The 12,912-nt window shown below is 37.1% G+C and overlaps 1 protein-coding gene across 1 annotated transcript in view; it reads left to right on the forward strand.

Moving 5' to 3' along the window:
• The window catches only part of ABCA13 (ATP binding cassette subfamily A member 13), a 176,935-nt gene extending 165,365 nt beyond the window's left edge, over positions 1-11,570 (forward strand). Inside the window, 3 exon segments of the mRNA XM_052788185.1 lie at positions 7,021-7,126; positions 8,577-8,711; positions 10,934-11,570. Coding sequence (XP_052644145.1) covers positions 7,021-7,126; positions 8,577-8,711; positions 10,934-11,023 — 331 coding nt within the window. The 3' untranslated portion in view covers positions 11,024-11,570.
• The last annotated feature ends 1,342 nt before the right edge of the window (positions 11,571-12,912 follow it).

Consider the following 12,912-nt stretch of genomic DNA (forward strand, 5'->3'; position numbering starts at 1 on the left):
GTACCTGTTCATTCAATGAGCAGCAGCTAATTAAGATTTCATATTCTTCTCTTTCCCTAGTATGTGATCTGTGTACTGTTTTACATTTTTCACACCTGCCTCTAAATACCGTATTATCAGCATTCACTGGAGCAGGGCTTCATAAATATCAACATCTGTGTTTTCCACTGTACTACTGGAAAACAGGATTTGAAATAATTATTCCCATTTTATAGAGGAGTAACTGAAGCATGATGCTAAAGTTAAATGGGTTTGCATAGTCAATCTGAGCAGTTTATAGCTAAAAATTTTCAATTTGTTTAACATCGCATTCAAAGTACAATGCCTGTTAACTTCAGCTGTAGCTGTGGGTGTTTCTGAAAGTACTACAAATTCCTTCTGCAAATTGGAGCCCTAGGTCTCAAGGTGGGCCCTTAACAAGATAGGAAAGCAGTAGTGAAGAATGGTCTGAGTTACCACAGATCACACAGGTGTACTGGGGTGGAAGGGTAGGATTCAGTCCCCCAGGGCCGTACCAGAACCATGAAGCACTTTCTTTCCTTTTCTCATCAGCTTGCTATCTTATTTGCAACGTTTTCTAGATGTTACAGTAAATAAAGCCACTTGTCAGAGCACGTACCTCCAGTACATCCTGTAAGGCATTCATGATAGGGATTTCATGAAGAGATGCTATGTCATGATGTAATTAAAACTTATTACATAATGCAAATATACCAGTGGTTTAAATTCTAGTTTCACAGCTGGTCTCCATTCTAGCACTTTTTAACTTGAAAATTTGACTTTGAAGTGTTGATAAGGTCCTTTTAATAGACATTTTAGTGTGTAATATCCTGATTATTACTTCTTTTTAAAATTCACTTAAAAACCCAGTACTCCAGAAAACAGTGATAGCAAGACAATGATAATGTTGCTTCCTCCTGCTTTTTTCACCGTTGAGGCCCAGAAGGTACTTTGAGGTAACAGTTTTGGTTCTTTGTGGGCTGCGCCATCAGCCTTGCACAGAATTATATTGCTGCTGTTCCTGTTTCTCTGGAAATGTAATATGTAAATAATACTAGAGTAACAGATGTCTGATACTTGCCTGTATGTGCAGACATACAGGCTGGTATACAGGCAGATTTGTGTGTGCACACGTATAAACAATTAACAAGATTTTCTGAGGCTTTTACCACATGTTTGGAAATCGTGCCTGAGTACTTAAATGCCCACATTCAAAGAGCAAGGCAAAGGTGTACCCTGCATTGCTCGTAATCTCAGGCTGTCACTGTTATGGCAATGGTATTACTGAATATAGAAATTAATTTTAGATGGCTTGATATGAGAGCCTGGAGTGTCTGTGAACAAATAGTGCATGTACAATATACTTGAACAAGTGTTACTTGTTGTTTTAATAACTGTTTTCATGTTTCTGTTGTTACCCTGGAAAAATCATAATCAATTAAAAAATGATGAAACAAAATCTATGAATAGTATATGGAAGACAGATTGTATAATTTATTTGTTGTGTCTGTTTGTTTGCACCTAATCAAGTATATCTGTTCAGCAACACTGATGTTGTTCTGAATAATTGCAGGAGGAATTCACATTTGGAAGTGATAGTATATTTGCATTTGTTTTTAGCATTTTTTTAAAAAGCAAAGCAACTCTTTTGAATTTAATAACCTTTTTCATTCCTAGATATTGTCTTTACCTGCCACTTAATGGATGAAATAATTAAATTTATTGTGTGATTTAAAATTCTCTTAAACTGTGATGTATTTGTTTTAATAATTTTATTTCAATTTTTGTTTCTTTTTTCAACATTTTTCAAAGTGTTTTGTTTTCAACGTTGTTCGAGTTTTGTTCTCTTTGTAAATTGTACTTGTGTCTAGGGCTATAAGGGGAATGACCTGAATCTGTATCCGGTGCTTCAGCAATCCTACTGGAATAACTAAGTTAGCTTGTCTAGATGAGGCCTATTCACTTAGGGAAAGTAAAACCACATCTATCTGCAAATGAATGTAAACCAAAGCAGAGGGGTAAACAGCACAGTAACAAATTATTCCCCGTCTTTGATTTGTGGCATATATTCTAAAAGATGCAGTTCCTTGCAGACATTAAGCGCCAGTATTCTCGTTATTATTTTTTATTTTGTTATCCAGTAATGTCATTTTGAAGTAATCTTTTGATCAATCATACTAGTGCATACATAAAATATGTACATTCTATTTCCACCAATAAACTTTCTGGGAGCTGTAATTTTTTGATGTGTATATATAGCACAACATTCTCCGAGAAATGTAATCTTTGATTAGTGGAAAAAAAGCATATGGATTATCAGATGCTTTTCTTATTCATCAAGGTTTAGGAAATAGGGCCATGTTCTTGATTCCTGAGGTTACATTCACCAATTTTGACTGAGGGAGAGAAGAGATGGTGAATGGGCTTTGAGAAGAGCGTGATTCAATGAACTGGTCATTCCAGACCCTGCTGTAAGTTAAAACAGTGGTTTCTGCATTTGGTTTTGTTCATTTGCGGCCAAGCAAACTCTTCAGGGTTTTAAATGAAAAAACAGATTTTTTTTTTGTTTTTTGTTTTTTTTGTTAAAGCAAATAGAAGTCTTCTGATAATGGACTTCCTTTTTCAACCTTCACAGAAAACAGGATTTCATGGGTCAAGCTTCAATAAACACTTGGTTAGTACCTCTAGGGACCCCTTGTGACCACCCAAGTGTAGGCTCAGCTGTGTGGCCACAAGGCATTGTATTTCAACAACTTCTCTTCTTGTCCCCATTCAAATCTGTGAACCAGAACCTCTGAGGAATGGGCAGAAGGGAACATTGAGAAGTTACTATTACTTGATCTGCCCCAAGCGGCAACTCCTCTACTTGGTATTTATGAGAATTTTCAGCCTTTGGACAACTAAATCCACTTCCATTCCCATTGCAAGGCTAGAAAGAGCACCAGGAAAGCACCCAGGGGACTTCCTCATCAGTATAGATCAGGCTACACTTTATTCTAGTTTGTGAGTGCAGCTTGTGTAGACACATATCTGAACTAGTTTTATATTATCTATCTTTGTACTGCTGACAGTGTAGCTGTGGAACTGTATCACAGACTGCAAAACCCATCTGAGAACTGAGGAACCATTTGGGTGATTAGCCCAGGCTGACATCCTCTTTGTGATATTTATGCTGAAACAACTGTGAGGTCGATCAAAGACCCGTCTAGCACAGTATCCTCTCTCTGACAGCGGCCAGGAGGGAAAAGTACGGGAACACGGTAAGCACATTAAGTTAACTTTTCCACATTACTCAACCACCCGACAGCAGTTTGTTGCTTAGAGGCTTCCAAAGACAGAGGTGGTCTTACTGGATTATTTTCTTTTCTCCTCATAAATTTCTCTAATCTCTTATTCAACTCATGTCAAGTTCTGGCATCCAGCACATCCTGTGACAATGAGTTGTACAGTTTCCCTATGTGCTGTAAGGACACTTACTTCTTCTTACTGATTTTGCATTGCCTTCCTTATAATTTAAGTTGATGCCCCCTGTTCTTGCACGAGAAACATAGGAGAGTGAAGAATCATTCCTTAGTTACCTTCCTTAGGCCAGTCACAATTCTGGGCTCTGTAAAAAAAAAAAAAACCTTTCCATCACCTCATCATCTTTCTTCAATGCTGAGAAGTTTTAGCTTATTTAGTAATTCCTGATACGGAAATAGTTCTATTCCTTCTTGCCATTTTATGTTCCTTTTGTTCCCTTGTTATTTGAGCTGCTCAGCTAGCTTGAGGACCTATGTAATTAAAGGTGGGGAGTTCTTGGATGCATTTGGTAGTCCTTGCTAAACTCATGCTTCTGCAACTGATGCTGTTGTTAATACTCAAGTTAATTAGTTTACAATCAGCCTGGGAATTTATACTTTAGTTTCAGTCTCATGGTGGCATTTTAGTAGGTAAAGCACTCAATAAGTAATACTCCCAGAACTGCTAATGAGGTGAAAGTCAAGTGTGAACAACTAGTTTGACTGAGGGAGAAGAGGAAGCATAGAGAGGAAAAATATTTTTTTGTCAGAATATGTGGGGGTTTGTGTGTGTATACACAAATAAAAATGCAGGTGTTGTTAAAGTAATGTGGTAGAAATTAGCAGTGGAAAATATCTTTGTTGAATAGCTTTGAAGAGATGGTGATTCTTTTGCAGCAGATGGCTGCTGAACAGGTGTGCTGGCTCAACTTACACCATTTTAATGATAATGTTTCCCTCCTTAGGTCTTGAACTATCAGGTACTAAAGGTTTGATCCTAACAGTGCTAATCAAACCAGATTGTGCTTTTCTCTGTAATTCCACTTCGGGTTTCTGAATTAATTATATTGTCTGAATCAGAGAGGAAAACGGTGGAAAAAAAAATGATCAACTCAGTTTCCATTGCCTCAGTTCGCTACTGAAAACAGCTTGTGGATTATAGCAAGGGGAAATGTTTATTGCTGATCAGCTTACTCTATATGGGGAGCTCTTGTACTAAAATGAATTATAAAATCAAGGTATAGAAGCATCCTAATTCGACTAGCCAAAAGAAAAAAAATTTAAAGCTTTTTATTTGTACTGTGCTGGTGTTTATGCCATTTACAATTTAGAGTTAAACCAAAGTTGCACATACTTCTCTGTCTTTGCTAATCAGAATTTTGATTCATTTTCTTTGGAAACTTCATTGCATACAACAATTTCATTTTATGAGACTGTTGAACATCTCCATAAGCCAGCATTTTTCAAACTGTAGTTCGATGGTGGCTGTGTAGAGATGCCAGAAAACTGATCAGAATCAATGATCTCTTGTAAAATGTTACCTCACGTTGCTGTCAACTATATTGAACATCCTTGCTAACTATATCCATCTTTGCAACATCTTTTTTTATTGTCACATGTATTTTTTCAGGGATGATGCTATGCATTTAAAACCTTTAATTAGAGATCTGGTACATGTTAGTAAATCATTGCAAAGCAAATCAGCCAACCACTGCTTTGGATTCCACCTTATTCTGGATCTCTTTGGTGTAACAGCACTGTTCATCTGTCAGGTCACACTGCCAAGTGAATAATTGGTACCCTGCAGCTTGTACCCAATATGATTTAATTCATATAATGTCCTTCAGGAACCAAGTTTCTTCTTACTCCATTTCAAGCAGTTCAGTGGTTGCATTTGACTGCAATAAAAAAATAAACAAAAAGCCAAAGACCAAAAAAGCCTACAATAATTTATTTTTAATGGGGCTTTTCATACAGTGCAACTTTTTATGCAGAAGCTGCCACTGTCATACCTAAAGTGTAGCCACTATGGTTTCATTTTACAAAAAGAAATAGGATTCTTGTCTGAGAAGATTTTTGGAAATCATGTTTCAAATTCATGTGAAATTCTTAATATAATAATATCTGCAGTCTAGAATTTTTCATTGTGGAAACTTGCCTTGCTCTGAAATCAATGATGACCTTATTGCTTTATACCAACAGAGGTTCTGATCCAACACAAAATAAAAGCTAAAGCCTTTACGTTGCTATACGCCTATTATAGATGAGGAACAAGTGGTGCTTCATGTGAAGTGTTTTGCTGGGAGTTACTCGCTCAGACAGTGGTTAAACTGGACATATGTCTCAGAATAGTCCTTTCTATTTTTTATTACATTTTGATTGATATTCTGTAGACTTTTTTTTTATATTGGAAAAGGGCAGCATCATAGTGCTGTGATATGTACTTCTGCTTTGATCACATGAAAATATGCTTCACACCTGTCAGATCCAATTAACCCAGCTGCTACCCTGAATCACAAGTTGTACACAGAAAAGACATGGGAGAGGAGGGAGTAATAGAGAGGATAGTCACTAGAAACCGAAGAACTGGAGTAGCGGATTTGGTGATGAGTAATTGTGGAGCTGGAGAGTGAAGAAGAAATGCTGAGTGAAGGATGTGGGAGTGGTGGTCAGTGGGAAGACTGAGGAAGTGGCAGGTTTCTGGGAGGATGTGGGCAGTGCAGTCCAAGCTCTCTGTCCCTCTACCAGCTCTGCCTTTCCATTGCTCACCAGCAACAGGGAACAGCAGCGGCAGAGGAGAGCTCTTCTGACTTGGCTCCTGCTGCTTTTTTCCCTACAATTAACCTAGAAGGTGAACACGTGTGAAGGAGGACATGCAGCTGCAAGGGAGGGCTGGGAGGCGAGGGACACAGCAGCAGCCCCATGTCGCCCCGTCTTTCTGCTGAGCTCTGCCCTTGCACCTTGCTCTGGGAACTAGTGCATTGTAACTTAAATTGCTTAAGCAATGTGCATAAGAATATGGTTGCCATGTCAGTGTTTATGGGTTTATTGCAACTTCCCCAACTAAATATTAGCAGTGAGTAAATCTAATAAAAAATAATGTGTTGGTTAGATTGCCTGTACTTAACTTTTATCACATGTATGTTGAGAAAGAGAAGTTCATTTCCTAACTTACTTGGAGACAGATTGTGTGGCCATAGAGCTAAAGAAAATTCATTAACTTTGCAGGCTGCCTAAATAACCCTATACTTGCCTTTGCATATCTGTAAAACACGGTTGTACTCACTCTGCTGAAATATGCATATGAAGGTGCAGCTTTGTTAAAAGATTTGAAAAATAGTGCTACATGCCCATTTTTCTCATTAGAAAAGTTAAAGAATCTTTCTTTTTCTTCTGTATTTGTGATTGGTAATGTTCATAGCTTTTTGCTAACCATTCAAACCAATATAGCAATTAAAACATGGTTTAATTATAAGCTCAGGTACATTGGATAGTGAAACATCCTGTAGTACTTAAAATGTAAGTATAACGCGCATTTTTTTTGTTTCTCTTTGTTATCATTAATTTAACAAATTTCTCATTGAAATTCTATTGTTCAATAGTATAATACTAAAATCACAGTGATAATACAGTAGGCATACATGATGTTATTTGACATAATCGTAGGAAAATCAATTGAAGCAAACCTTGTCTTCATAGTGTAGAGAAATGGATTTATGTTTCTATGTATCATTCTCAGGTTTGGAGATGGCTATTCTGTCAAGATTTGGCTTAGTAAAGAAATGAGCTTTCAAAGAATGATTTTGGACTGTCTACAACTGCATTTTCCTGGAACACAGTTTAATGTACAGCTAAAACTCTTCATCATAGTATTTGTTCTATGGCAGGATTAAGTATGGGCTGGTAAGAACCATATAGGCATTTTTGGATATATTGACTTTTAGGGAAAAGTATGTATGAGCATCCCTTTTATTTTCCTATTAAGCAATTCTTAAAAATCTGATTTGTGATATTGGTTAAATCAACTCCAAACAGTCATTTAAGCAATGTAAGCCCTTTCTCTGAGTGTGTCCTGGTTTCAGCTGGGATAGAGTTGATTGTCTTCCTAGTAGCTGGTACAGTGCTATGTTTTGAGTTCAGTATGAGAAGAATGTTGATAACACTGATGTGTTCAGTTGTTGCTAAGTAATGTTTAGTCTAAAGTCAAGGATTTTTCAGCTTCTCATGCCCAGCCAGCAAGAAAGCTGGAGGGGCACAAGAAGTTGGCACAGGACACAGCCAGGGCAGCTGACCCAAAGTGGCCAAAGGGATATTCCATACCATGTGACGTCATGCCCAGTATATAAACTGGGGGGAGTCGGGGCGGGGCAATCGCTGCTCGGGGACTAACTGGGCATCGATCAGTGGGTGGTGAGCAATTGCTGTGTGCATCATTTGTACATTCCAATCCTTTTATTATTACTGTTGTCATTTTATTAGTGTTATCATTATCATTATTAGTTTCTTCTTTTCTGTTCTATTAAACTGTTCTTATCTCAACCCGTGAGTTTTACTTCTTTTCCCGATTCTCTCCCTCATCCCACTGGGTGGAGGGGGATTGAGTGAGCAGCTGCGTGGTGCTTAGTTGCTGGCTGGGGTTAAACCACAACAGAGTGAAAATTTCCTTTTGCTTTTATTGTTGATGAAGTTGAACTTGCCTTTGTGTTCACCGGAAGTAGGAGTGCAGTGTAGTCACTGACAGTCTTTGCTTTGATTGCTTTCTGATAAGGTCCAGAAATAAGTCTCAGTCTTTACTGAGGAGATTCTTTTGATAGGAAGCCTTACAAAAGACCTATGGTAATTACATTCCAAGAAAAACTCTCAAAGGCCTTTAATTTTTTTTTTTTTTTACTTTATCAGTGTTTATGAAAAGAATCATGTAAAACTATGACTACCTTAGATATGAACCTGTTTGTGTATGTGTTAAGTGTGTGTGTGCTCAGCCTTTTCCCAGACTGCATTGTAACAGCACTAGTCTGTTGGATTAAAAACCTATAGCATAAGATTATCCTACATTTATATATCTTTTATGAGATTAACAAAATGTCATCTCAGAACATGCACAAAATGCGTGCTCTGAGTATGAACGTTTCTTTGTGCTGCCAATGTAGACAAAATATATTCTTTAAAACCTCGTATTTTCCATGTTAATCTGCCATGTGATCCTACTGAAGCTAGACTGGTTATAAGAAAGTGTAACTTCATCATAACATGCATTCACTTTTATCTGTTTTCATAATTTTTGCTTGTTTTAAGGGACAGCATCTTAACCTGCTCGAGTACCAGTCCCACGAAGTTGGGTGCTTAGCAGAGCTCTTCAGAGTCCTAGAGAATCACAGAGTTTTTCTCCAAATCAAACACTACCCCATTAGCCAAACCACATTAGAGCAGGTATTTTTTCTTTTTTTTTCTAATTTTTCTCTTTTTTCTTCTTTTTCTCCCCCTCTCCCCCCCTTTTTGTCTAAACATGCTGTGTATTGTAAGTATTGATGTAGTGGAATACTGTATCATTTGCTGGATTATCCAAATGTATGTGATAAACCAGCAGTTCCAGGCCATTTCAGGTCTACACAGTAATTTCATGAATGCTACTGCTTTTACGCTGGAGATGAGCACAGAAAAGCATCACCGTAAGGCACATATTTGTACCGTGCACAAGCACAATCAGTGCTTAGATGCATCTAGATCTGTGTGGGCTGAGAAGGTAGGACTGTGAACTGCCATCTCCACAGTCCAAAAGTTGGGATCTTGCCAATGTCCTTGAAAAGGCTGAACCAGTCTGTAAATTCCAGTAAACCCTAGACTTACAGGACATTTTCCTTTGAGAGTTTTCTTTTGCAATGAGTATCATGCTGCATGTTAGGGAACAGTAGAAATGCACAAGCAGGCAGAAGAGATCCCAGTACCAAAGGCTGTGAAATCCTATTTGGGCAAAAGGAAGAACAGACTGATGGCAAGGATGGGATTTCTGAGTGGTTGTGATGTGTTACACCGTCTTTATATGCAACTTCTTGTTATGTATTCTACAAACTGAGAGTCACATCTAGTCAAAATATTAATTTTCTATGATAGATGGTGTGAACTTATTCCTTCTTCCCATGTGCAAATCATTAATGAAGTATTCTGATCTGTAGTGATTTATTAACTGCTTGTAAATTATCTATTCACTGAATGACCGAATGTGATGTAATTTCAGCCTGTTGATTGTTCAGGCATTGTTCACTCAAGCGTACTTCCTCTCCATTTTTCATGGTGATTAATCACCTCAGTCACCTACCATTCTTTCCTCTCCCTGACTAGCTGAGCGTCAGTTTTAAAGAGAATTGTTCTGCTGAATAACAAACATCCTTATAACACATCCTAAGTTTGTTTGCATGTGAATATGATCATTTGAATCAAGAATAGCCATCTTTCTCTTTACATTCCTTGCTGTCAAATAGTTGTGTGATTAAAAAGCAAACAAGCCTTTCTGTAGTAAGATCTGTTTAAAAAAAAAAATAAATCGAGACACATTAGTTGTTGAATCATCACTCTGCAATGTTCAGAAGTATAATTTCACCTTGAAATATCTGGACCCTCATCTGTGATGGTTATTGGTGGAAACAGCAGGCTAAAGTTCCTTAAGTGTGTCATTTCAAAGCAAATTAAAACAATTGTTTCCCACTAACTTGTGCAGCAGTAAAATATAATTTTCATACATAAGTTAGTAACTCATTTTACCATTATTTTTATAATTCATCAACCACTGTGTTAGCTGGAGAGGTGAAGAGGGATTATTTCTAGAGTTTACAAAACATATCTCTAGAGGGTTTCCCTCAACATAAACTATTAAATTTTGTGTCACAAATGCTCAGGAAAGCAACTGAAACATATCATCAGCTATTGATACCGAAATTCATGGCCTGTAAAGGAATACTCTCTAAGCATCGTTTTGGAGTTTTAGAAAGCAGGCATTCTTCATTGCAGCGCTGGATGCACGGGGGATAATTCCACCTAGTGTGCATGCCACAGCTTCAGCACAAACAGGTTATATAGAGTAACGTAATTACATATTAATCAGATTAGTATACATATACATAAAAATTATTCTAACTGATTATCATAGTACTGCTTACATCCGATCACGCGCAATGAAGAATTCATTTGAGTCGAAGGGCTGCTTTTACGACCACTGACCCATTTGAGATTCTGTTGGCTGTCCTTGAAGTCTTTGTTCCTGTCCTTGTTCTTTGATCTTGAAGCTTAATGCAATTTCAATCACATGTGGTCAGTTTCAATATTATTCTTATCTAATGTACAGGAACATCCAGTCATAAGAGCAAAGAATTGTAAAACTTATAACTACCTCTACTAGTTAATTACTTGGCTACACTTTTGTCTACTGTTTCAATCACAGTGTTAGTATAAGATTTCTAATAGTTATTTACTAAATCTCACTTTTACAGTCATCTAGCAGCAAACCAGTTTTTCACAGCTGGTAAAAAATATTAAAACCATAAAAATATTTAGACATACCATACAGAATGTATGGACATAGGCTATCACTATGTCTCCAAAGTTTCAGTTCAAGTAATGCTATTTTTAAAGTATTACTTTTTTTTCATGTCTTACAGGTATTCATTAATTTTGCTACACAACAGCAAGGAGTCTTGCATTTTTCACAAGAATCCCCTGTTGTTCATCATGACCACCTGCCAGTCTAGGCTCAGAATAGGATACAGCATATATTCAGCTGCATATATGTGTGTGTATGTTTGTGTATATATACATGCATTTTACATGCATAACTTTTCAGCTGTTAAGAATTTGTGTATGAGAAACAAATAGTAGAGGCAGAGGTCAGTTTGCATTTGTAGGCCAGAAGGAATGCTATCAGTTCTAAGTAAAAAAAGAAACTAGTTACATGCAGACCAAAAATCTGCCAAAAAGTAATGCTTTTTAATTAACTGGAATTTTATAATATAAATGGCCTATTAATGCAGCTTTGTGAGGGGAAAAAAAAAAACGGAAAAAAAGGCTGATCTGAAATGTCACAGTGTATAGCAGATTTTTTTTTTTGGTGGTGGCTCTACATTCATTTGACTACAGTAATCTCTTTCATGCACACTTACTATCTAATTTTTACATGACAAGGCAAGCAAATCCCATGGAATCGTAGCAATAGCTAGGCTATCACCCAGTATTTGTATTTAATAGCACAAATTGAGAGCCTTTTGACTTCCATATTAATTCAGTTCTGTGTTGTGACAAGCTACATTAGCCTTTTTATTGTATAAAGGATGCCCTATATTCCATCAGGTTTTATGTTAAAGAGGTTAATAGTGTACTAGTCTGCTTCCTGGTTTTCTTAAGTAAATTTAACAATGTTGCATAGATCATGCTTGACAATGTGTTTTCCCTTATGCCTGCAGGTTGCTGCTGCAGGAATTCTCGAGTATCTTTTTAATAACCTATTGCCTTTTTCTCATCTTTTTGTTTGTTTTGTTTTGGTTGGGTTTTTTTTCCGAAAAAGAACATCAAAATGCTGTTTAATGGGCATGTTAAAAGAAAATAAGATAAGCATTCAGACATTGATCAATAAACTTTTCAATAAATATATATTATGATGCTAGATACTTCAGACAAGGCCATGCCACAGCCTTCAGCCTATACATGCGTAAAAGAAGTGAACATTTAATGAATAAAAACTCCTTGTGTATTCCAAACTCTTTGTGCATTCCAAAACAAGTCTTTGATGCTCCTATGAAAAGTAGCTGATGCAACTTTTATTGGGCTATGTTCACTGATAGCTGAGATTGTAGAACCAGTGACTTAGAAGTGAATTGCTGCAATATATGTCTGGGGTGGGCAGAGGAGGGGGAAGTGTACTTTGAGATGGAAGAATTTGATTTTAAAAGGACATTTTTTCAGTGCTGCTGCTCTAATTCCCTGCTGTATGATGATGGAATACTAAAAAATACGTATTTGTGTTTCAGGCTTTGCAAGCTGACTCAGAAGACTGTTTATTGAGGCTTGATTTGTTGGTGTGGTTTTGGCCCACTATGCTTTTTTAAAGTCAGAATTCAAGTTACCTATTTCTGTAAAGGTGAAGTTAAATCCTGGAAAAATTAAAAAAATGTGAAGATTTATAGACTTAGTCTGCATGTACATATGGATCAGAGTGAGCTTATGAAGCTGCTTTATCATTAGAATGGCTTGGTATATGCAGTCTGCTACATAATATCAGAACTCTGCCATGCTCGTCAAGATCCGAAGCACATTAAAGCCCAACAGTCACCATCCTGGTAGAAATGCCATGGCGCAATGGGATGGCCATGTTTGAGGTGAAAGCAGCCATCTTTAATTTCTGCACGAGGCTGTGAGTGGAAAGTTTCTAAGGTCCCCAATCAGAATTAAAAGAAGGTCAATCTTACAAAGCAGAGTGTGAAAGAAGTAGTGGAGGTAAAAGAAAAGGGCAGATGCAGGAAATTTTGAGCAGAAACAGGTGTATGCTATCATAAAAGTGTCCTGCTTAATTTCAGGATCTTAGGGTGGAAGAAACTGAATTTACAAGGCACAGCCAAGCATCTTGGAGTCATAGTCTGAAACCACT

The sequence above is a fragment of the Harpia harpyja genome, chromosome 5 (genome assembly GCF_026419915.1).
Source record: "Harpia harpyja isolate bHarHar1 chromosome 5, bHarHar1 primary haplotype, whole genome shotgun sequence".
Lineage (NCBI taxonomy): Eukaryota > Metazoa > Chordata > Aves > Accipitriformes > Accipitridae > Harpia > Harpia harpyja.